Genomic DNA, 25,730 nt, shown 5'->3' with positions numbered 1-25,730 from the left:
ATGTCATCATGGATTATTTACTTTTCTTACCACAGAGCTTCAGTGCATGTAAGTAAATCACATTATATCGTATCAATAGGATGATATCGATCCTGTCCGTTAAAATTTTTAGAAATTGCATTTTTCAAAACAATGTTCTATTTAAGATCATAAAATAGTCTGAACAAATGTTTCTTAGCGCAGGGGATTCTTTCATTCATTCTATTTGAAATGTCAGCTTTTAAGACCAGCAATCAGCTACTCCTTTCCAGTCTGGTTTACAATCTCGAAGGCAGCCATGAAGAAGATTTTAGTATCGGAAAGGAAAATTCTCGGGATTTGCACCAGCCTGTACTTCGACCGACAGAGACGGAAACACTACAGGAACAATTATCTATACTCTGAAGCTAAAATAATCCCGCTTGACAAATACCTAGTCCTGTCAGCGAAGAGACTTGTATGGAACATTCTGCACTGCCATTGGACCAGCCTTCTACCGAGGCTAAACACCACTTCCCCAAAACCTACAACAAAAGTATCATTGATAACCAGAAATGAACACCCTGGGAATGATAAATCAGCTGACTTTTAACATTTTTATTGACATGTAATTTATATTTCTATATCAATTATTAATCATAAGTATCATATTATTTAAGCTCCAAATGGTTTATAAAACAAAATTCTAGTTCTAATTCTGATTTTATTTCATTCAAGAACTAAAATTAAATAAATTAGGTGGCGCAACAGTCCATGAAGAACCAGGGCCTAGTGACTAACAAACTCTCAATCATTCCTGTGTGCGAGTAATGTTGTCAGAGATGGAAGGGACCTACAGTTTATATGCCGAATCCGAACGGCTAATTTTAGAAAACACTTTTTCATGACAAGAATTACTCTTGGAGGATTTGTCAATTCCTCGCAAGGGGCAGTACCCGCGAAAATTATTTTTTTAATTTGAACCCAAGACCTCTTGCATCACAGTCCAACGCACTAACATTCAAGAACTGTTATTCAATAATGAACAAAATCAACTTCTTGGCTGAATAGACCCTTGCAAACATTCTTTTTCAGGTTCCCTTGGGAGAAATTAAAGTTTGACTTACTGAATGATAAGTATTTGAGGGCATTCTCTTAAATACACTACAAAATTTGGAATAGGTGCGAAGTTGGGAATATGCAAAGTTTCTTTTGTGTTTAAAGATTATAAAAAAAAGTTCAATTAAGTTCTTAAACAAATTTATTTGTGGATTTTGAAAACTCGTACTTCAGTAAAATAAAGTTTATCCCACCAATTTTGTCAAGCTCAAAATATATCCATCAAGCTAACAGAAAATGTGTACACAAATAGAAAAACAAAATATTTACATTAAAATAAATGAAATGCATATTTTATTATAAATCAACAACACCCTGTGTTGTGTACATTTACGATATCAGTTAAATTGACAAGTTGAATAATGACATCTTCTGTCATTCGCATTCATTGAAAAAATCACTTCTTTATTGAAAACCAAAGGTAATTTTTATTTTCATTTAAATTAATTATTACTTAAAAAAACGCAAATAAATAAAAACACATGTAATTTTTTAAAGAATCACAGCTATGCTCCGTCGACTTTCCCAGACATGTCTTTCTAATGTTCGCTCGAGATCAGCAAACTTCTCCACTCAACCTCAATCCAAAGAAAAATGGGATCTATATGCGAGTGTGCTAGTCGAGAGATTACCAGTGATTTCAAAATCATTAAATCCCATTGAAATGGAATTCCAAAAACTCCTCTGGCAAACTGAATTCGAGAATAGTTTAAAATCAGACCATGAAATGAAACACGAAAAAGATTTAATTCAAGCTGAGCTATTAAAGAAAGGAGAAGCCGAAATTGATTTTGATGATTCTATATCGAAACAAACCGCCCAAGATTTAAAAGATTCTTACATAGAAGAGGCTAAAAAATTCCAATTGGCTTCTCGTGAAACACCCGATGACAAAACAAATAATTTAAAATCGGTTAAGCGACGTCTAGAAGATACCCTTTATTTGTTGGTTGAACAGAAAGTAGGAAAGAATACTATGTTATTGCTGCCACAAGGAATTCGTGAAGAAGGTGAAACAATGCGACAAACTGCTGAAAGAGTGCTTCTTGAGCAGTGTGGAGATCAATTGCAAGTTGTTTTCTATGGTAACGCTCCATGTGGATTCTACAAATATAAATATCCAAGTGCAATAAGAGGTGACAGCGTTGGAGCAAAAGTGTTTTTCTACAGGACCACATTGAAATCTGGAAACGTTTCGGAGGCTAGTAAGAAAAAATTCGAATGGTTAGATCAATTGGCTTTGGGAAAGAAATTAAATGTTCCCGCGTATTCGGAGAGTGTCCAACGAATGCTTTTGTAAATAAAACAAAATAGAACAAAAAAACGTTAAGTTTCAATTGAAATTTTATTTGTACATTTATTTAATAGAACAAAAATTTTTTTAATTTATAAAAAAGACTGAAATTGTTGGTTTTGTTCCCTTAAATGTTGATAGTTTGCTTTTGGAGCAAATGTCTTCAAAAACGTGGAATAAGATAGATAGATACCTATATAATTTGATTCTCAAAAAGATTTTACAAAAAATTAGTATTGCTGGTTTAAAATTAGTTTTGACAATAACTTTAAGTTGCCTGTCAGGTTAAAAAGGAAATTTAAAAAAGGCTTGCTTAGTAAGTAGATTAAGTTACATAGGTCGCATTCACAAAGCTAGTGGCTACGTAGTCAAAATTCAACTAGCTTTGTGAATGCAAAACTACACCACAAAGCTAGTCAATCTGGAACTGTCATATTATTGAAAAATGCAAATATATAAAATAAGAAACTTTTTTGATTTGATAACTTTAACTTATCTTTTGTGTTTTTAAATTCAATAAAGCAAATTTAAGACACAATTTGAATGATTTATATTTTTATTTAAATACTGAACGATTTATTTCATTTTGAATTCGTGTGTCTTTACCGAGCAGCTGATTCTGAAACGTCAAAAGCATTCTTCACTAACTTTGTAGCCAAATTTTTTACACTACGTCGGAGGGGAAATTTCAACTACTTTTGTAGTTAGATTTAACCAATCAGAATCCCTTGACTACGTAGCCTCTAGCTTTGTGAATGCGGCCATACATATAATATGAAAATTCATTTATAAAAAGATTGAGATATTTAATTGACGATTTTAAAAAGTAGGTAATATAAGTTTGAGTAGCAGTAGCCATTAAGAATGTTGAGAAGTTAGAATGACTGTACGTTTTGAATACTGGGCAGGTTCCAATAAAGTGTATGGTATTTTCCGATTCATCAATATTACATAATCCTTGGAAGGCTCTTCCATTGATATAAAGGAGCCCGGTATGCCAGAGTACATCAAGTTGGAATATTCATCGTGAAATTGAGACTGTGTCACACAAACTGTAAATTTAGTCCAGTGTTTTTCTTGCATTTTCAGTAAGAGAATGTTATGTGAGCTCGGCCATTCAAGTAGATTCATGTCAAAGGAAAAATCCAACGAATATCCGTGGAAAAGATCATACCATTCCTTAGCCCAAAAGATTTTCTTGTTTCTAATGGCTTTCGATAAAATGTTGGATAATCTATTATTAGAAAGATTTAGATTTCGTCTAATGAAAGAAAAATGTAGCTGGAGGGACGTTTAAAAACCCTTCGGTAAGCCTGTTTCAATGTGCATAGCATAGTTAGACGTATTATCGGGCAGTAAAAAGAATCTTTTCATGAAGAAACGCTGCATTTTTTCGACTTGGTTGTATTTGCGGTATCCCCAAACTTGAGCACAGTACAACATAATAGCTTTTGATGCGGCATTGTATATTTTGAATATTGTTGAGTGTTGGACGGTATTGTCTCGCAGCAGTCTCGAACACGTAGCAATGATGGAATTTTTAGATGCTCCCAATCTGTTTGTCAGATGCTCATTCCAAGACATTCTGTAATTAAACACTACGCTAAGATATTTGTATTGATTAGACACCTTTATTTCTTCTTCCACCATTGCAAAATATTACTATTTCCGACTTATGAAGATTTATTTCAAGATTCCATTGAATGAAGTAAGTCTTAAAACCCTCAATTAGCTATTGCAAATTGGAAGGATTATCTGACAACAGTAAAATATCGTCCTCATATAAAAGGGCGTTAATTTGAAGATCGTCTAACACAATACTGATTGGAAGATCCGCATGAAGAGTCGATAGCTTATAAATAAGAGCATTCCTGTCAATGCTATTAAAAGCAGCCTTAAGATCGATTAAAATTGTAGAGTTTCTTCTTTGGCAAAGTTGAAGTTGAATTATGCAAGCAAGATTATAAACTTGGTCCACAGTAGAATAGTTGGTTCTATATGCAGCTTGAAATTCATTGATGATGTTGTTTTTTCTAATCAAGCTGACAGTCTGTTCAAGAGAACTGTAGTAAACAGCTTATAGAGTGTATTCAGAAATGAAAGTTTGAAACAACATTCGTATCTCCTTTTTTGAACAGTGGGTATATAATGGACCCTGTTCGCATTTTGATGCGAAGTGTAGTGAACTTTAAAGTTTAAGCAGAGCAACAGGTCATAACTCAATGAGTATTCACATGAACAGAATGGGTATCAGATTATAATAGCCACCTTTTACTTTCTCTCTGGAATAGCCAAGCTGAAAGAAGAATAAAAACACTAAGTAAATACTTTCTTGACCACTGTATCCATCATTTTTTGATACGTTCAACATTTCTGTATTAGCTATGGCAATGATCATATCACGAAAAGGAGGGATTCATGACTTGGTAGTATTTAGTTTACGTCGGGAGCAAGAGATTTAAAGAGAGTTTCAACACAATATTTAGAACACAAAAAAGAAGGTAGAAACACATTTATAATTACTATCTCTCATTCCAAGGTTTCAACCCTTTTTTCTAATTATTTTACTGGACAAAACAGAAAATTCTAAAATTTTTGACACCACCAAACTAAATTCTTACCAACCTCCTTCCCTCACCTAACATAATACTTTTTTTATATACCTACGTTTTAGAGTTGTGCATTTTGTGTTAAAATAATAAAAAAAGATTTAAATTAAATAAGAAAACAATAAATTAAAACATACAACTTAGAACTCAAAGTTAAAGTTAAAGAATTGAGTAATTTTAAACTTAGAAATTGTTTGATCATTTCCCGTCATAAACCTCCATCAAGGCTATCCATAAGTCTTCATTGTACTAATCTGCATGACACGGCATAGATATTTCTTATCCTTTGACTAGATCTTACGTTAAGGATTTATCTTTCTATATTTTGTTGACAAATCCTTAGTTGGTTAAATGATTTAAAAGTTAATCTCAGAGTTTGTAGTTCAAAGGCCAACACATCAAAATAGTGAAGAAGATATTTTCGGGTCTCTATCTATTTAAGGTTCCAGAATTGCTTCCAGGTGTTCCTGTTGCGTCTGCTTATTTCTTTGCTTTCTTGGTCCTTAAAAGAGTTAATTTGTCCCTAATATATATAGTCTACCACGTATTTAATTTTTGCTTCACCTGAAATTATTTCATCTCTGGTCATGACTTTGATTTTTGTTAGTCAGTTATATCACCATTTTATATGTGTATTATGAAGGTTTTGTTGGAATGAGAAGTATGTCATCAACAAGTCTTAAGTTGTTTAGAACTTATCCATAAATCCTTATTCTATATTTTTTCTTTTACTTCATCTTTTAAAAAATATCCACCATGATTAAACTAAAAAGCGGAGGTAAGTGCGGGTCCCCTTGCCTGACTCCGCTTGCTATCCTAATAACATTTGAATTTATGTTTTAAATTCAATAAATAATCCTAATCCTTGTCATATCCTTAGAAGCACAATGGGTCCACAGTGATGCCTTTCTTTCATTGCTGATGCATCACCTAATACAACCTAACCTAACTTTAAATGCACTGTGGTCGTCTTAAAATTAATAATCTAGACAATCTTTTCCTTTTTTTCTTCCTTTGCAAGTGATTAATGCTTAGAAAGTTTCCGAGGAATCTGGTTACGAGAAAAACAAAATGGTTATCATTGTATTGGTTGCAGCTGCTTTAATTATCGGTTAATTATCTCGACAGCTACTCGCAAAATACGAACTGTGTTGGTATTCCGCGAGCTTATCTCGGGTAGTTGAAAACACATGTTTCCACTTGCAAATGACTTTTGAAAGGATCGAATGTCGAGACCGAGAGTAATGTAGTAGTCTACTTGCGAGATCGCTCTCGAGAGCAGCTTGAGAGCGACTCGCAGCACGTTTACTCTCAAATGTGTACCCAGCTTTACGGTACCGATATTAGCAAGAGAAACAATTATTTCAGATAAAATGAAACTTTCCTTTATAATCACAATGAGTTGAAATAAAAAGACTGTTTTTGTTTATTTGACATGAATCTGTATTTTTTTATTATTGTTTTGCTCATTTAAATATATAATTTACTATTATATACGTGTAAATATATTATTATATTCTTTTTGTTTGTAGTAAAAATTATTTTGATAAAAAGCCTAGCTTTATATTATGCTGCCGGTTGTTGATAATATTTATTTGAATAAAATGGGGATATCAACTTTTTTTCTCTAACAAACCAGTTTATAAGAAGTTATACATTTGACATACATTTATATTGTTAAATACAGTAGGTATATATTTATGTAGATTGAAGATATATTTCGTTATTTATTTTAGAAAAAAAATGTAGTAGGATAATTGTGTTTTGAAAAATGAATAGCAAATACGTTTTATTTTTTAAAGCTACTCGCAACATTTTTGTTTTTCTTTTTTAGGCAAATTTTAATTTGTATGAATATAGTTTTGGAAGGAAATATAACACTGGTTCGTTTGGTAGATGTTTTTTTTTATTATTTTTATTTTAATTCGTCGATTATGTCTATGACATCAATTTTTTATAAATTTGTTCTTCTATGAAAAAAGCTTTTTCAGCTGTAAACTTAGCAGAAACTATTTATTGTAAATGCATTTGAATTGTTGTGAAAACATGGCGCACATATTCTTTATAAAATTGAAGCTTCTCTTGAGAAGTTAAAAGAAGAAAAAAAAGAAACAAAAGAAATGCAGACATATATTTTTGTTTCTGTTTATCAGCAGGGACAAACCTTGACTTAATATTGCGTTTTAAATACTTGATTTTTTTTTTTATAAATATAAAGACTCTTTCATAAAATACTTAAGTTCTAAAATAAAATTATGATGTTAAAACGTTAAACAAAGACATATCCCGTTGGGCGATGCTTAATTTTGGAATAATGTTCGAGTGAAATCGATATAGTCAAGGGCATCTTTGATAGACTGGCCAGAGCGGGTGTCACTGTAGGGTTTCATGCGCTGAACACAATAATCCGCCATGTCCTTGGTAAGGTTCTAAAAAAAAGAAGAGATTTCATTTAGATCACACTCGAAAGAAAATTTATATAAAAACTTACGCAATAAAGCTCTTCCTTTGTAACATAGGGACGATCGGAGGCAGTAATAGCGCGGAAAGCATTTTCGATTTCTTCATAACTTTGAACATTTTCTGTTTCTTTGGAAATCATAAATGCAATATATTCTTGCAATGATACATATCCATCGCGATTGGGATCGACAACATCTAGAATAGCCTCGAATTCTGGGTCGGGTTGTCCTTCATCGACCATTGGCAGATCATAACCAAGAGCGCGCAGACAGGATTTGAATTCTTGATGATTAAGTTTGCCGGACTTGTCTTTGTCAAAGTGTTTGAACATCATTGAGAATTCTTTGAGTGAATCCTCTGATACTCCCGAATGGTTTCTGGCTTGAATTTGTTGTTCCAAATTGTGTTGCATTCTCATTGATAGTTGATCCAATTGATCCCATTGCTGGGCCAGGCCGACAGTTGAGTGTTCTGTGTAACGATTGTCCAAAATTAGATGCTCCTCTAGAAGTGCACCGAGCTCTTCGATTTTCTTCAAATCGACACGACGTGCACGCACTTCGGAGGCTTTAATACGAAGGGCTTCCAGTTGTTGTTCCAGAGAACCAGATCCTTCCATCATAGATGTTCTATTAAAGAGCAGAAAAACGAGGTGTTATTAAAAATGAAATTTAACTTCATATGAAACGCAATCCAAGAAACACAGCTCGAGTATACGTTTGGTTGTTAAAAAAAAAGCTTTCATTAATTCGTTGTTGTTATGGACAAAAATATTTACAAAATGGTTAATGCAATTGGCGAAATCATTTTGTGAGTAAAATTCAAACAAGAGCTTGTCGAAAAAAACGACAGAAAGTACTTAAAAGTTCCTCAACGACAAGAGGGCCAGATAGAAACAAACTCGTTGTAGAAGAGAGATTGCTTAAACCAAGATTTTGGTTAGACTCAGAATTCACCTCAGCAATTAATCGAGAACGGCAAACGTTCGGGGCGACAACCGACTCTTTTCCAACCTTTATTTTAAGTCAGTTGAAACACAACACACTGGCGGGCGCTGAGTTAATAGAAGCTTTTTCAATATTATTTCACCTTGGGCGACAACTAAGCTAAGCACTCGTTAAATAGCAAAAAAAAGTATATATTCACGCTATTTACAAAAAATAATGTTTATAGTTTACCCTTGACCATTATAACCGAGCATATAATATCTAAAAAATGAAGATTTTTATTTCCAAAGAGAAGAGTAATAGAATTTCTTTGAGAAAAAACAAATAAAATAAAATTGCGAACACTCACCTTGTTTCAGTTAACCATTGATGGAATAGATTGGCATGTTTGGCAAATTCCTTTCTAAGTTTGTCATTCTCTTCTTGACGTTTGGCCTCCTTGGCTAACTCACCATCACGTTCCTCGATGATCTTTTGCAAATTACGCCAAGTCTCTTCGAGGGCCTCCATTGTGAACCAGGTATATGGATTTGGTCCAACATTGAAACTCTTAATCTTCTGGTCGAGGGCAGCGAGAGCTTTGAAGTCAGCCTCAGCCGATGACAAAGATGCCTGGAATTGGGCATGAGCCTCACGAAGGGCACGAATTTCTTCGATTGAATTACAACGAACTGGATCGGTAAGATCCTCTTCGGCATTCTCGAACCATGAGTTGAATGCCGAAGCCTTCTTGGCGAATGTCAAGTACAACTCCTCGATTTGACGGAATTGCTCTTGCATGGCAAGAAGGCGCTGTTTGCGTGTCTCGGAAGCATCGCGAAGTTTTTGCCAACGCGAAAGAACATCCTCGTGACGCTTGAGGATTGCTGGCGATTGAGCGTGATTTGCATTGATCAGTTGATCTTTAAGGGCTGTGATGTTATGGATTCCCTCCTGTTCAAAGGCATTGAGACCTGACAAAAAAAACAATAGAAGACAATATTTTAGAACATATACCAATTTGTGTTTGTTGTTGTTAACTTACCAGCATCGAATGTCTCTTGTTTTGTCAAAAGCGTTTGAACCGTGGACAAATCACGGCCATATTCATCTGATCGAACATAGTTTTCTTTGTCGGCAATCCAACTTTCAACAACATCTGCCTTCCACATGAACTGCAAGTAGGCTGAGTTATCCAACAAAGCTCCCTTGCGTCTGGCTGCCAAGGAGTTCAAATTCTCCAGCTTAGAACGAAGTTGCTGGCATCTTTGGGCAATCGATTCTCCGTGGTGGTTCTTGGCCTCTACTAAGTCAGAACCTTGCTCGCAAATCAACGAGCAGCGATCTTTGTGTGCAGCGAAATCAGTTTCAAAAGCATCGTGCTTCTTCAAGAGACCCTGAACAGCAGCCATGGAATCACCATAATCATCAACGGACAACAGTTGTTGCTTCTCGGTAATCCAAGCTTCTTCCTCTTCGACCTGGGCCAAGAATTGTTGATAAGTCAATGATTCATCGAGTTTTTGTCCACGAGTGGCAGCCAAATTCTTGAGTTCTGCCCATGCTTGGTTGAGAGCCTTCAATCTTTGTTCGATTTCGGGTACTCCCAAATTTGAAACATCCATAAGTTTCTCTCCAGCCTCTTGGACGGCTTGAATTGCTGGCTCATGAGAAGCCAACTCAGCTTCCAAACGCTTATGCTTCTTCTTCAAGTTTTGCACTCCGGTCAAATCGCGACCGTAATCATCGGAGCCAACCAATAACTTCTTCTCCTTGATCCAACTCTCTTCGTCGGCAATATCGCGGAAGAACTGGTGCAGAGTAAGGGCTTCATTCAAACGAGCCTGGCGATGGGCAGCCAAATTGCAGATGCGCTCATAACGTTCATTGATGCTTTGACGTTTTTCTTGAATTCCAGCACTGTCAAACTGACCACTATCTACCAAAGAATCGGCTTGGTTGTTCATGTCCTTGATGCGGTCTTCATGAGCAAGGATATCGGCCTCAACAAGTTGATGCTTCTTCATCAGGTTTTGAACGGAAGCAAGATCCTTTCCAGCATCCTCGGTTGTCAGCAGGCTTTCTACTTCACCCAACCAGAAGTCCAAATCCTTGACAGCAGCAATGTATGTTCGTTGTTTGTTAGCTTCTTTAAGTTTCAACGACTTCTCAGTAGTCTTGTGGGTAAGGTATTCCCATTGGTCAGCGATTTGGGTAAGACGCTTTTGAACAGCATCTTCAGAGCCACTGCACTGCTTCTTGTCAATCAAATTCTCACCCATTGCCAATACACTTTGGATACGATCAGCGTTGGCAGCCAACTCAGCCTCGAAGGCTTGATGCTTTTGGTGCTTGGATTGAATGTTGGCTGGATCTTTGTAGCTCTCTTCCTTGGCCAATTGCAACTTTTCGGCGATCCAGTTCTCAATTTCATCAGCATCGCGTGAAAATTGCTGCAATGTCTGCTCATCTCCCAAACGAGAACGCTTTTCGATCAATCCCTCCTTAAGATGACGCCAGCGTTCCAAAACCTGCTTGCGCTTGTCATCGATCAAATTAGCAGCATAGTGATTCTGTGCAATCAGAGTGTCGGCCAACACTTGCAAAGCTGCTATCTTCTCCTCATGGCCATTGATGGCCTTGTCAAAGTCCTCGTGCTTCTTAATCAAAGCCTCAACATTGTCGCCCTTTGAGTCGACTTCCTCGGCATTCAAGAATGCCTCACGAGCAGACATCCAGTTTTCAGCTTGTTCACAATCGCGCATGTACAACTGCAAGTCAAGATTCTGCTCCAACTGCAAACGACGTTCGGTCCATGCCTTCTCCAAATTCTCCCTTGTCTTAGCCAAATCGTCAATCTTCTCCCTGATTTCAGGTGAAGCATAGTGATTTGCCTGCAGAAGCTCAGAGCCGAACTGCTCGAATGCAGCAAAGGTTCCAGAACGGGCATCAATTTCTGTACGGTGTTCCTATTGATTTGCAAACAAAAATAATTATAGAGGGATATTTTTTTTGAAAAGTTTGGGTTATAGTTAAATTTAGTCCAGAACCACAGAAACAGGAGGCATTTAAGTAAATGAATGCTTGGCAACACTGACAAATTTTATGAATGAATGAAAGATACAATATGTATATATGGACGTGTGTATTTTGTTACAAAAAAAAACACTGTTGATGAATGAAATGGTGCTTTCTTTGAATGAATGAATTTATTACAAAAATGAATTGCAACACAAAAATACAAAAAATATAATCACATATGTATGAATTGGGTTAAGACGAAGAAAACATTAAATATTTCAACAACGCAACGCAACGTTTGGGACGTATATTTTTAACAACATCGCGGGCGGACGTAGGTTAGCTGTACAATGAAACAATTACAAATTAACGACTTTATACTAGCTAGCATTTTATGTTTTATTGTTTAAAATATGGATAAATGTAGGTAGGTAAGAATGTTTATAATTTGATCTAAGGTTTTCAATTCGAAATTTAAGAAAATGTTTTTTTTTTAATAATACTCCTAAACTGAATAAATTGAATATATTTGATAAAAAGTTCTAGGAAGGAGTAGACCATGAGCAAACTACATAATAATCAGAAATAAGTGGAAGCCGATAAGGACTCGAATGTATCACTAGAAACCAATCAGCCGGCGCTAGAAGTGCAAGAGAGATTTAGATCGTTGTGAATTTATATTTGAAATATGTATTCGAACAAAATAAACAACCGAAACAAAAGAAATGCTTACAGTGATGGAAAAAGAAGATAAACAGAAGCATTCATTTTATTCAACGATTAATAACTTATCTGTACCGCAAACAAAACAATTCTTTTTTAAATGACTAAGATGTCCTAAACTAAAGTTTCGGCTTTAAATTTAAATAACATAAAAAAACGAAGTTTCTGATGCTACGTTAAAACTCAAAATATCTCTTAATAATAAAATATATGATGAGCGCAAGAGTACAACTCTTTGTCTTCTAGGTACAATTTCAATTATTTTAGTATCTTTCTTAGTTTCTGGAGATTCTCATTAGTAGGGCTAGGATTTCCAGGCAAATGCATATATTTTTTTTTGACAAATTTAAGAAGTAAGCGAACAAATTATCTTTACGAATCATTTATTTTCCTTTAAAATTGCATTCAATCGTTAATGCATATTTTTATAATAAATGCATATTGTTCGTTCATATTTAAAAAAAATGAACATAAAATAAAACAAACATCGGTTTCAAAGAAATGCAAAGGAACCATTAAAATTAGAATCAATGAACTAGGTCAAAATACAAACAAATTCTTCTCTTTTTAACCGATGCGGTTAAGGCAGCTAGAGAGTTAAAACTATTTTATCCGAAGTTGATAAATGTAACGTGTTAAGCTTATGCAGTGCATCGAGTTGCAGAGAAAATACGTAGTACTTTTCATAATGTTGATTTATTGGTGCAAACGGAAAACAAATATTTTTAAAAGCACCATCTCGCGTGGAACTTTTTATAGAAAAGTACCCTTTAACACCTCTTTCACCACAGCCTAACGTTATCAAATGGGGAACTTGACTACAAGCAATTGCCTTTTACGTAAAGCACTATGAGAAGTCTGTTAGTCGTTAATAATTTCGATAATTCTGATCCAGTTGCAATTAAAAATGCAAAAGATACTTAATTAAAACCCAAATAATATTCATTAGCTCTAACTGGGATCTATTGCTCCAGCCATACAAAAGAAGCTTGACAATGTTCTAGCAAAAAATGAAGAGTTTTCAACAATGAGAAATATATGCAACTTTACAAACGATGAAGTTTCTTCCGTTAAGTATGCACCACTTACGTCAATTGACGTAGAACGTTCCTTTTCGATGTATAAGACGTTTAAAGGCGCAATCGCCAAAGCTTTGTTTTTGAAAATTTAAAGAAAAATTTCATGATTTATGTCAATTTTTCTATTGTTTGTGTTATTTTTTTTTAATTTGAAAAAAAAAAGTATCAAAGGGATGTCTTTTTTTTATGTTGATGTAATTTTAATTTATTGTTTATGTTTTGTGTATTTTTTTTATGTACCTTTTTGTTTTTTAGCTCCTTTAAAAGATAAAATAAAGGTTAGGTTAAAGTGGCTGTTGGTTGCGAAGTCCAACACACTTAGACCAAAGTATGGTCCGTTGTGATACCACATGGATCAGTTGATCAGCTTAATTCGTCGAGCCAATTGGAGCTCCGAATGAAGCGTAGGAGACAAATACTGTCAGAATTTTTTAGATCGCTGGTATCGTTGAAGTAGTAGTCTCCAAGGTGGATTCTACGTCTTTGTGATAAGGCAGGGCATGTGCACAGGAGATGAGACGATGAGAGATTGTATCCTCCTCCTCCTCGTCCATTCAACTCCTACAAAAATCTTTTGCAGAAGCTCCAAGTCGAATAGCATTCCTTCCTATAAAGGAGTGCCCAGTCCGGACACCTAAAACGTAGCTAATGTGAAATCTACTCAGAGAGATTAATTGTTTTGAGCGCCTGGCGCTAAGATCAGGCCAAATTAGTTTTGTCGCTAAACAGGTGTTGGTATTATTCCACCTGAAGTTTGTTTTCTCTAGTGTATCTTACTTTTGCATGAGTTTACATGTAGTTGAAGGGGTACCTATGCTAGCATTGTGAGCCAGTAGAGGTAAAGTTGTTCCGCTTTTTGCAAGTTCGTCAGCTTTGAAATTTCCTGGAATGTCTCTATGGCCCGGCACCCAGAACAGGTGAATGTTGAACTGTGTAGCCATCTCCGTAAGAGATGATCGACAAATTTGGGGCTGTTAGTGAGTTAGCGGAGAAAGAGTCAAGGGACTTTAACGCAGCTTTGCTATCCGAGAAGATGCGTGTATCATTAGTTGATATCGTCGTCATTCTCCCTAAGTCCATTTTCCGCAAAAATTAAATAAATACACTAAGTTCATGCAAATGACAAAATCTATATTTTTTTTCAAAAATTCCCTAAGCTTAACGATGCACCAATTTTAAATTATAACGAATTAAAACTCCCAAAAGCTATTGATTTGCATATTGATTTCAAATTTCTAATGCAAATATCTCAAAACACAAAAAATGGACTTAGGGAATTTTAATAGAACGACGATGATATAACGTTTTCTCTAAGTCATGATAGGACATCTTTTATAGCCAGGATTTCAGCTTGGAACACGCTACAATGATCGGGTAGACGAAAGAAGGGACTTAAGTTTAGTCTATCTGAGTATACGCCTCCACCAACCCCATCCTGTATACCTACTAAGTTTTTGTGTTCATTGAAAAGAGGGAGATAAACATAAAATATATGATTTTAAATGCATATTTTAAGTTATCATTAGTTATGCCTCTTTATGTGACTCCATATGAAGTTTTGTGCTCGAGTTTTAAAAATACCCGTTTCAAGTTTATTTTTATATTTTTTAATATAAGTATATTAAGGTTTTGATTGTTAAGATAAAACGTTCGTTAAAAGAACAAAAATTACTTTCAAACCATTTTACCTTTTTGTGTTGAAAACAGATGACATAATTATGAATTTTTTCGAATATAACATGAAATAATATAAATAATTGACCTCAATATTGAAGAAACGGATTATACTCGTAGATTTGGAATATCATCACGGATTTTATTTGATATACGTGTTTTTCGAATTTTTAAAATTAATATTTCAAAAACCTGACGTGATACATTAATTTTGAAGTTGGTCTTAAATCAAGGCCATCAAAAGCCATTGAAAAATTCAATTTTAGTGGCACGAAGAAAACCTTGTTCTAAAATGTACTCAAGCTAAACACTTAAGTTATAATGGTAAGTGTTTTTGTTATGATTCATTCTAACAGATTATTCTTTTTATTTTAAATGTCAATGCAGTGGACCCTGCTCAGGCTCACGAATGAATACATACAAGTCGGCCGGCCGGAAGTACTTGGCGAATAATGGTTGAACAGGAATCAGCACGACTGGGGCTAAGTTAGAGAGAGCTGAGATATATCTCCAGAAATTGTAAACGATGGCGAGTAGTAGCTGTGGAGGCCCTATGCCCCGTGAGAGAACGTTAAAGGTCCAAAGACCTAAGTGATAAGTAAAGTTTTTTAGCAGTAGTCAAAAAATAAATACTTCCACCATGCAATGAATATTGTCATACGCCTAAAGGGCTGTAAATTTGATTCCAAATACACGCAGATGACAGTTTAGATTTTTGGCGGAATCACTATTATCATCTGAAGTTGGGGCAATTTTATATAATAAAGGAAACAAAGTGCAGCAGATGAATTTCGGACTCTGCCATTTGCCGAAAAGGAAATTCCAATTAAGTAGGATGTAAGGCATGTACAAAATTTTCACAATTTTTATCGTTGAATAACTCTATTCCAAAAATTAAAACAATAGCATTCTTAATTTTGATGTAATAATTTTTTCTAAGACAAAACCGCCGGAAATATTTTATAATTTATTTTATTTGTTTAAGATTACCAATTTAATTGATAAGTACATTTTTAAATTTTGTATACTCTTTTCAATACAAATTACGATACAAGTTTCAGCCAAAGATTGTTTCCATATTTTTTTCCAACACTGTATTTACACTTATACAAAGGGCTGCTCTTTAGATCCACTTCAAATGGATCAAGTTTTTCAAAATATTCTTTAAAACAATCAAAACATTTTTCTAAGCGTGTCCATGAATTTTAGAAACAATTTTTCACTAAGCTTTAAAGATCTCTAAACACTTAAGTATGATTTAAGTTTCTTCTGGGATATAAAATCTTGATTTATACAATTTACTTTAGAAGTTTGAGAACAAGAAAAGTTTGCTGGTCAGAGCTTTACGGTGGTTGACACACATTATTTCAACGTTTCGAGTCTTAAACAATTCTATAGTTGAAACTGTTTTGTGAAGGTTACCGTTTTGACGATGTAGAATAATTCGACGCCTTTTTTTTTTGTTTTGCACATTTTACCTCTCGTTAAAGGCTTAAGGTGTCTCAAGTGGCTGGTGGGACGGTGTCGCATGTCCGGTTATTGCAAATAAACATGCTATAATTTGTATGGAGGGATAATATGCAGAATATGTTTATGTTTTATCACCTTTATGGATAGGCTTTAACAGCTAAACAGACTTCAAAACTAAACGTAAATTTAAGCTTTAATTCTTGCCTTTCACATCGAAATTCTTTAATAAAAATGATGTGCTTATTTATTTCTACTTTTTTTAAAGAAGATACAAATTTCCTACTCCTTGTAAGCAAAATAAATCGCGCCTAAATACTAAGAAAATCTTAAAATAGTAATTCCCATAAATGATACATTCACAGTGCCAAAGTCAAAAAGCGCCTACAATAGTTTATCTTATCAAGGCTAAAAATATAATGTGCAAACTCTTTATTGTACAATTTTGTGACTGACATTTTTCAGCAATTGGAAAACACTTCATCAGGCATAGACAACAAATATTTTGGTAGTTTTTAGGAATTAGCAAGACAGAAAAAAAGGTTTTCATATTTGACTTGGGTTTAGAAATAACATTCCAATTTAAATAATAACGAACAACTTTACCAAATCACTCAGAGTGATCAAACTGAGACAAGACGATGTTTAATTAGTATATATAGTAAATCCTAATGAAATGCGATAAGCTAAGTTTATTTAGTTTTAATTTCTTAACATACTGCTGTCATATTAAAAATTATTTTACACTTATATAAATAAATAAAAAAAAACGAACGAATTTTGTTAAAACGACAAATAAGACAAAAAGTACACAATAATTTAAAGATTAAAATAATATAAAGCTGATTAAAAATTATATTTTATAAAAGAACACAATTATTATTATTGCTTTAGAACGAAAATAAAATCGAGTGTCAATATTTGTAAAAAGAAAACAAAATATAAGAAAAATCTATTTTTCCAACTACCTCTGGCAATAGATTGATTCCATTAAGGAATTCAATTTCGGCGCGATGACCCTATTTTCATTTTGAAATTGTATTTTATGTTTTAATTTTTTTATTTTGCGGGGAAATTTTGGTGGTTGCAATTGAGTGACGTGTGTGATTTTATCCAGCAAACGAACGAAAAAGCAATATAAAAACGAAACAAACGGAAAGAGAAAAATTAAATAAAAAAAAGTTACATATGAGTTTTGTTTTTTGTTTTTTGTTTTTGATTTTGATTTTGTTTGTTGTTGTCGACTTTAATCCTCATTGTGTCCAAATGAAACAAATTCTATTATTAAAATATTCATTCTTTTGTTTTGTGGGTAAAACTTCAAAGCATTTGGATGGAAACAATATGTTTAAAAGAAAATGATAGAAGTTTCGAATAGTCTTACCTGGTGGCGTTCAATTAGTGCCTCAGCACCGGTTACATCGTTGGCGAGTTCATCAGATGTCACGAGTCCCATCATCGAGTTGATCCAGGCCAATAAGTCACGGTAATCGCTGAGGAATCGCTGCAAGTCGTATGAATCCAGCAACTTCTCTTTGCGAGTGGTGGCCTTGGTGATGATTTGATCCCACATCTCGTTGATTTCCTTTTGCTTGTTGTAAGTTTGATCGGCGGTGTCGGGATGAGATTGCATCAAACGGTTTGCAGTTTCGTCGAGCTGACGAATCTTATCGCGCAAAGCGGCCAAATCACGTTCAACTCCCTCGTGCTTCCTCTGCAGAGTCTGTACGCTGCGTAAGTCCTTTCCAAGATCATCATTGTTGAGGGCGTTCTCCTTTTCAGCAATCCAATCCTTCGTCTCGTCAATGTCACGATGGAAACGTTGCACTTCATGTGCCGATCCCAACTGGCTGGCCTTTTCAGCCGTCAATTGTTGCAAGTTAGTCCACTTGTCGTTCAAATCTTGCATCTGGGTTTGGATTTTCAGGGCTGCTTCAGTTTGGCCCAGAGATGTCAACTGGACGGCGATTTCATTCATATTGGCTAAACGCACTTCGTTAGCCTTAAGATCGTCATTGAAATCGTCGAATTTCTTTTGCAACACTTCAACTTCCTCAAGATCTTCTCCAACAACGTCGGCAATCTGGGCATGGTTCTCCTTGTCCTTGATCCAAGCAGCCAAATCAGCGGCTTCACGGACCAACACGTAGGCCTTTGTGGTCTCGTTAAGCTTGTTTTGACGTTCCCTAGCCAAAGCCAGTAGGTTGTCATATTGCGAGTTGATTTGGTTTTGCCTCTTTGAAATCGAATGGTTGTCCACAAGATTCTGCTGACTGGCGCTGAGTCCAGCTTCGATTTTCTTAATGTATGCAGCTGGAACGAAACCTTGACGGTCATTTACTTCAACCTTCCACCAGTCCTTGTTGTTGGAGTTGAGGAGTGTCAAAACATCTCCCTTCTTCATGGATACCTCGCGAGGGGACTTCTCAGAGTAGTCATACAAAGCTACAACGCATTCCTTTCCGGTGATGTCCACTACGGGAGTTTCTTGCTGGCGACAATTCTTAGCTTGTTCTTGCAGTCCTTGGATGGTGTTTCCGAAAGCCTCCAAGTCAGACACTAAAGCTTCGTGTTTCTTAAGAAGCGCCTCAGAGGAATCTTCATCCTTGCCATAATCATTACCGGTGGCAATGGGTTCCTTCTCACGCATCCAGGATTCTGCTTCATTTGCATCAGCAAAGTATTGATGAGCCTGAAGGGAATCTTCCAAGTCCTGCTTGCGTTGGTTGGATTTCTCCTTCAATGAGTTCCATTGCTCTTGCAGAGTATCCAACCTTTGACGAATGTCCTCACTGGCGAATGGTTGATCCTTCAATAGATTCTCTCCTGAACTAATGACATTAGCAAGACGAGCATCATGGTTATTAACTTCAGCCAAGACAGCTTGATGTTTTTTGATGAGATTCTGCACACCAATCAAGTCACGACCACGGTTGGTAGAAGCAGCAATGGGCTCCTTCTCACGGATCCAAGCAGCTTCGTCTTCAAGATCTCTGAACAATTGCTGCACCTGAAGGGAGTCCAACAAATGCTGTTTACGTTCTCCCATTGGTGCTGCCAAAGCTGAGTAGCGAGCTGTCAAGTTTGATTCTTTGTTCTTGATGTTATCGGCGTCAAAATGTCCAGATTCGATGAACTTATTGGCATTCACTTTGATGCTCTCAATGCGGTCTTGATGGGCCATAACATCGGCCTCCAACAGAGCGTGCTTCTTTTGTAAATTCTGAACGGATGTCAAATCCTTTCCATGATCTTCTGACAACAATTGCCCTTCGATCTCGCTCAACCACAACTCGATGTCCTCAATGGTTCGGTTAAATTGTTGCTGCTGGCAAGCTTCTTGCAATTTGCAACCTTTCTTGTCTGATGCTCGCACCAGAGTTTCCCAAAGAACCACAACTTCTTGCATCCTGGTGTTAATCTGATCGGCAGCATAATGCTTCTTCTCGATCAACTCGGTTCCCACGGTTGTGATGTCCTCAATGCGGGACTTATTGGCATTCAGCTCGTGTTCGAAGTTTTGGTGCTTTTGCATTTTTCCGTTCAAGTTTGTGGGATCCAAATAGCTGTCATCAGTGGCGAACTTCAGTTTTTCGCTTATCCATCCCTTAGTCTCATCACAATCCCTTTCGAATTGCTGGTAACGATTTGAGTCGTCCAACAACTGTCGACGTCTGGATGATTTCTCCTGCAAAGCCAATCGGCGGTTGAGAAGCATTTGACGCCGCTGAGCAACATCATCAGCTGCATAATGCTGTCCATCAATCAGCTTGGTAGCAAAGATGTCCAAGGCCTTAATTTTTTCCTCCTGAGCAGCCAAGCTCTTCTCGAAGTCTTCGTGCTTCTTGATCAAAGCTTCTACGGAATCAAGTGAATCACCAAGATCTTCATTTGCCAAGAATGCCTCTTGCCTTGCCATCCAAGTGTCGGCTTGTTCAGTGTCACGATAGAACAACTGCAAGTCCATGCACTGCTCGTACAGAATACGACGGTCCTCCCACAGGGACAACAGCGAACTCTTGTCATTTTCCAGAGCAGCCAACTTTTCTTGGATTTCGGCGGCGGCATAATGTTCACGCTCCAACAACTTCTGTCCGGATTCGGTAGTTAGCTTGAAACTGTCTTCACGGGCATCAATCTCTCCCTTATGCTCTTGGTGACGTTCCAATAGGGCTTCAGCACCAGCAACATCCTTAGCCAACTCATCGGCAGAGATGATTGCCTTCATGCCATTGATCCATGATACCAAGTCACGGAAATCGGCCAAGAATCGGTGCAAGTAGTACGACTCGTCGAGTTTCTGCTTACGCTCTCTAGCCTTGGCTGTAAGACTCTGCCAATAATCGGCAATCTCAGATTGCTTATCACGAATCTGGTCACTGTGGTCCGAGTGAATCGAGCAAAGACGTTGAGCCTCAGCGCCAAGGGTCGACACTTTGTCTTCCAAGGCAGCCAAATCACGCTCAACCCCCTCATGCTTTCTCTGCAGAGTCTGCACACTAGCCAAATCACGTCCATAGTCGTCGGACGATAAAACCACATCCTTCTCGGAAATCCATGCAACAGTCTCGTCGGCATCGCGATTGAAGCGCTGAATCTCATGTGCTCCGAAAAGTTTCTCCTGCCTAACGATGGCCAACTGCTTCAATCTCTGCCAAGCCTCATTTAACTCTTCCTTCCTCTTGGTGATTGTGTCTCGCTCTGGATGACCATCTTGAATCAGCTTATCAGCTAACTGATTAACTTCTGTAACGCGGTACTCTTGCGAAGCCATATCCTTTTGGAACTCGTCAAATTTGCGCTGTAATACTTCGACATGCTCCAAATCCTGTCCGAATTCATCGGCAGTCACAAATGCCTCCTTGTCCTTGATCCAGAACATGACTTCTTCGCATTGACGCAAAAACTGCACCAACACTAAAGCCTGCTGCAATTTCTGACCCTTTTCGGCCAAACGACTCAATAACAACTCCCACAACCGATGGAGTTCATCAAGGCGCTTCTGAATGGTTTCCGAAGCAAAATGCTGCTGATTGATCATCTCCTGACCGGTGTTGTCCAACGAAACAATTGCATTGCTGTGAGCTGATACTTCAGCCTCGAAAGCCTGATGCTTCTGTATTTTGGCCTGCAAATTTGTTGGGTCACGATAACTTTCCTCGCTGGCCGCTTGCAATTTCTCGTTAATCCAGCTTTCCAACTCATCGGCATCACGCTTAAAGTATTGAAAGCGACGCGAATCTTCGAGCTTCTCACGCTTGTGTCTGGTCTCGATTTTAAAGTCATTGTATCGAGAGAGTACCTGCTCACGACGTTCTTGAATATCCTCAACGGTTTCGAGGATTTTCACCTCTTTCGGAGTAAAATTCTCCATTCTGTGTCAAAAATGTGGTTGCTTCGTTCGTTCGTTTCTTTTTAATAATTGTAAAATGGGATTCTTTTTTATTTACTCTTAGTTTTGTTGTTCTTTCTGGAATAAATATATAAAAAAAAAGAATATTTAAATTTCATTTATTATTTTGATTTTTTAAATTATTATCTCACTAACCTAGTTTTGTTCTTCCTTTCGCTTTTAAATCTTCTCTTTCGATTCTATTTGACGCTGGCTAGCCTATTGAACAAATAAAAAGATCATGAATAAAATATGAGTCATTTCAAATTCAAAACGCTTACATAATCAACGAACGAAACCGACTGACTGAATACCGAATAGAATGTGCAATAATTTTTAAATAATGTTAATTATAAAAGAGAGCTTAATGTTTTAAACAAATATATTCACAGACTTGATGATGATCGGCAAAACAACGATGACGTGATTGTAGCCGACATTAGTTAATAGTTGTGCAAATTTTGTGGATGTGAAATTAGTTCATTTTAAATTGGACTTATGTAGTTATAAAACTACCGCCCGTCTCTTATCTTATTTTCACAGATACCAACATATTTTTGCCATTGATTAAGTTAAGGAGTGGTTTTTTGTTTGATTTTTTTCATAAACAGGTGAAATATTGATAAAATTCTTGTTCAAATTCAAATAAAAAAGATAAGGCAATGATATTTGGTTGTAGAAAGTTTTTCTATCGCCAATTCTTTATGTTGGTGGATAAAGTTCAAATTTTAAAACTTATGTGATTTACCCATGTTTTAATATGAATTAAATATTAACAATTGTTTCTACGAACTGTATCGAATTGTTTATTAAAAGAATTTTATTGTGTTTTTATAAATCAATAAATTGCGTGACTAAATACAGTGCAACAACTGGAAAAGGACATATTTTGGTCATGCATGGAAACATGAAGAACACTATTGACATAGACAAAGATATTAAAACAGACTATTTGAAGACTTAGAAAGATTTTAACTCAGTAGCCTTAACAGATATCTCTTCGAGGCAGGAATGGATGGTATTTTATTCATAAATCTTGTTCTGCTTCATAAAATCCTTCTCTGGAAAGACCAATAAAGCTTACATAGGACTGTCAGTGTTTTTGAAGCAGATGTATTTGCGTTTTTGAAACAACTAGAAGATCTCTCCTCTTCCCACAATGTAACGATACCCAAGCGGCACTAACGGCTATCTCCGGCATTGGTAAGGCAGTACGGTAGGGAGCTTCTATTCTTTAGCAAAGCCAACACGGTTAGCCTCCGTTGATTTCCAGAACATAAAGTTATTTAAGGGAATGAAAGAGCTTGCAAATTGTTGAAAACCTGATGGCAAACAAATAAGAAAATTAACATAATTAAAAGCAAATAGACAGCCCTTAAAGTTTTCCCGGTTTCAAGACGTCAATGGACGAATATTTTCAAGGAAAAATACAGGACCCTACTCTGTAATGCCGTTCGAAAGGAAATATTTTCGAAAACGTATTATTATAATACGGATAAGAAATCTAGTACTTACCGAATGACAAATCCGCATTCGGATTTTTCGTATCAGGCATTGCGTTTCTGAATGTCGTTAGCGTTCGAAAACGAAAATTTTGTTTTTACACCAAGAGAGGTAATTACAATTCGAAGGTCGTTTTTAAAGGACACAAAAAGAAAATTGTGTTTAGTTGTGCGAAATAGATAAAATATAAGTTAGGAAATAATTATTGTATTCAAAATTTAAAAAAATTAATCCCATTACAGGGAATCATCAGCGAAAAATGTGCATACCACACAAAAGCAATTTGAAATTATGGTGGAATTCGTATGACTGGAAGGAAGAAAAATATAGCCTGACTATGAAAAAAATCAGCTGAAACTTTCTAAGCTTGAATTAAAAAAAGAGATGTGGCAATTGCAAAGCAATGAAGTGTAAAAAAGACATTACGATAATTCTCAAGTGATAATAATGACTGAATTTGTATTTTTATTTTTTCATCGTCTTCTTTGTGATTTGTTTTGATTTATTTTTTGTATATTTACTTTGACAAATCTTATAAAAAATACTTTGAGCAAATCTATTATATAAATAGAAACAGTACTAGATGATTGTTTTATTCGATTCGAACATTTTACAGAGTACGAATTCATAAACGAATCGAATATCAGATTCGAATCGGATTGGCTTTCGAAAACGCATTATAGAGTAGGGCCCCTGGATTGTGTTTTGCACAAACTCAATGAGTACCCTCATTAGCAGAAAATGTATCAGCTAACTTGATGTAGATGTTGCGATGAAAGAATGACTAGACTTTAACATCTCAATATACCATCTGTTTATAGATTTCAAAGGCCTCTATGACAGTATAGCCAGGATAGAACTTTGTAAATTCAGTAGAGAATTGGACATCCCAAATAAACAGATAAGATTGTTTAGGATAACAACGACCAATTGAACAATGTTTCAAACCAAGTTATGGTATTCGGATTACTATTCAGGACCGTCAACATCTTCAATGGGCTCTGACAAAGGATTTAGAGAAAGAAAACTGGGAATCTAAAACATCTACCTACCAGAAGCAAAATCGTCAACAATCTCAAACAACAACTGGCTTACGCAGATGAAGGAACCAAAACACTGTAGAATACTTATTTATCCAGATCGAGCGAGCAGCGAAAAATCTAGGATTGCACATAAATGAGGGAAAAATAAAGTCTATGGTGGCTTCGTCTGCGGGAAACGTTGGAAACTAAGAAGCAATAACACTAGGTCAATAGTAAATAAATTAATAAATTGGGTGGCGCAACAGTCCGTTGAGAACTAGGGCCTAGTGACTAGTGGGCCGCATCTATCTAAAAAGAGGAATGCCTCTGGTGGAATGAAGCCGCTCAAACGTGTACTTCCAAAATACTCGTCGTTCGGATAGAACGCCCCGAAAATAAAATTGTTGGTCAAAGACATAGTTTTAGCAATGTGACCTCGAACGAGTTTTATCACGAATTTTTCAATTCTGTTGATTCGAGCACCGTTGTATAGGACCTCGTTGAAAAAGTAATGCACATAAGAAGATTCGGCTGTTCGATATAAGCCGGTACAGCGTCATAAACACTGCCGCTCGAACACCCGAAACCTCTCCATCTGGGAAGGGGCAACGTTGAACCACACAGGACAACCATAAACGATCATTGGCCGTATGAGGCCCATGTAGCAAATTACCTTCACTCTGGGGTCAAGCCGTCTGCTAAAAAACAGTCTTTCGTCAGATCGAAAGCTCCTCTGGCCTTGGTCAGAGCAGCATTTATATGTCTGTCGAAATATAAATACTGATCTAACCAGATACCGAGGTACTTCACTACACATTTGCTCGCTAATGGCTGGCCGTGAAGATCAACGATGACCATCTTGCGCCAATTCTTACACGTATCCCTCGTGGCCCTAGCCAACGGATTCCGGAACAGAATTGCCTCTTACTTCTGGACATTTATTTTCAGTTTCCAGTCGTCGCAATATCGCTGAATCTTTTCGAAATCACGTTGCAAGAGAATTCTAATAACCTCAACCTTTCGGGCCGTTCTGTACGCAATTAGATCGTCGACGTACGCAATTGTCTTTATAAGACTACATATCAGATCGCTGGTGTAAATGCTGAAGAGAATCGGCGAATTCACCGCTCCCTGTTAAAGAACATTTTTAATTAAGAAAGTTGTGAAGTTACATTGCCACTTTTGACAACAACTGTCTATCGTTAAGCATATTATAAAGTATATACAACAATGGCTTGCTTATGCCAAGCTTGCTCAGTTTTAGGTAAAAACTCTCTAACCATACGGTGTCAAAGGCCTTTTCCAAATCAACCAGAACAGCACCTGTGCATTGTTGTTTTGATTTATTCCATTGGATATCAGAAACGAGTTTAGACGCAGCATGAATTGTGTCATGACCCGCCTTGAACCCGAACTGTTTATCCGGAATTATTTTGTTGTCCTCAACCCACTTAGTCAGAGCTCTATTGAAGATCTTTTC

The 25,730-nt window shown here is 36.3% G+C and overlaps 2 protein-coding genes across 5 annotated transcripts in view; one reads left to right on the top strand and one right to left on the bottom strand.

Moving 5' to 3' along the window:
• The first annotated feature begins 1,352 nt into the window (after window positions 1-1,352).
• On the top strand, window positions 1,353-2,420 carry LOC129945679 (39S ribosomal protein L46, mitochondrial). Its single transcript, XM_056055533.1, has 2 exons — window positions 1,353-1,498; window positions 1,576-2,420. The coding sequence occupies exon 2, from the start codon at window positions 1,586-1,588 to the stop codon at window positions 2,375-2,377; it is 792 nt and encodes a 263-aa protein (XP_055911508.1). The 5' UTR covers window positions 1,353-1,498; window positions 1,576-1,585; the 3' UTR covers window positions 2,378-2,420.
• A 4,349-nt stretch (window positions 2,421-6,769) lies between these two features.
• Window positions 6,770-25,730, bottom strand: part of LOC129944569 (spectrin alpha chain) — a 32,912-nt gene continuing 13,951 nt past the window's right edge. The window contains exons 2-9 of one of the 4 annotated variants that reach the window (XM_056054097.1): window positions 21,882-21,944; window positions 17,718-21,803; window positions 17,302-17,352; window positions 9,415-11,338; window positions 8,740-9,343; window positions 8,622-8,651; window positions 7,472-8,072; window positions 6,770-7,409 (exon numbers count right to left, since the gene is read on the bottom strand). In XM_056054097.1, the coding sequence (XP_055910072.1) occupies window positions 7,281-7,409; window positions 7,472-8,072; window positions 8,622-8,651; window positions 8,740-9,343; window positions 9,415-11,338; window positions 17,302-17,352; window positions 17,718-21,707 (7,329 nt within the window). In that variant the 5' untranslated portion in view covers window positions 21,708-21,803; window positions 21,882-21,944 and the 3' untranslated portion in view covers window positions 6,770-7,280. The remainder of the gene's footprint in view (window positions 7,410-7,471; window positions 8,073-8,621; window positions 8,652-8,739; window positions 9,344-9,414; window positions 11,339-17,301; window positions 17,353-17,717; window positions 21,804-21,881; window positions 21,945-25,730) is intronic. The other 3 variants (XM_056054098.1, XM_056054099.1, XM_056054100.1) reach the window with 3 other exon arrangements.

Source organism: Eupeodes corollae, chromosome 2 (genome assembly GCF_945859685.1).
Source record: "Eupeodes corollae chromosome 2, idEupCoro1.1, whole genome shotgun sequence".
NCBI classification, from domain to species: Eukaryota; Metazoa; Arthropoda; class Insecta; order Diptera; family Syrphidae; genus Eupeodes; species Eupeodes corollae.
Note: the sequence above shows the minus strand (reverse complement) of the source record. Positions and strands in the feature narration are given on the sequence as shown.

Excerpts from the sequence above, each read along its gene's own strand:
- LOC129945679 (XM_056055533.1), top strand. The coding sequence starts at position 1,586 with ATGCTCCGTCGACTTTCCCAGACATGTCTTTCTAATGTTCGCTCGAGA.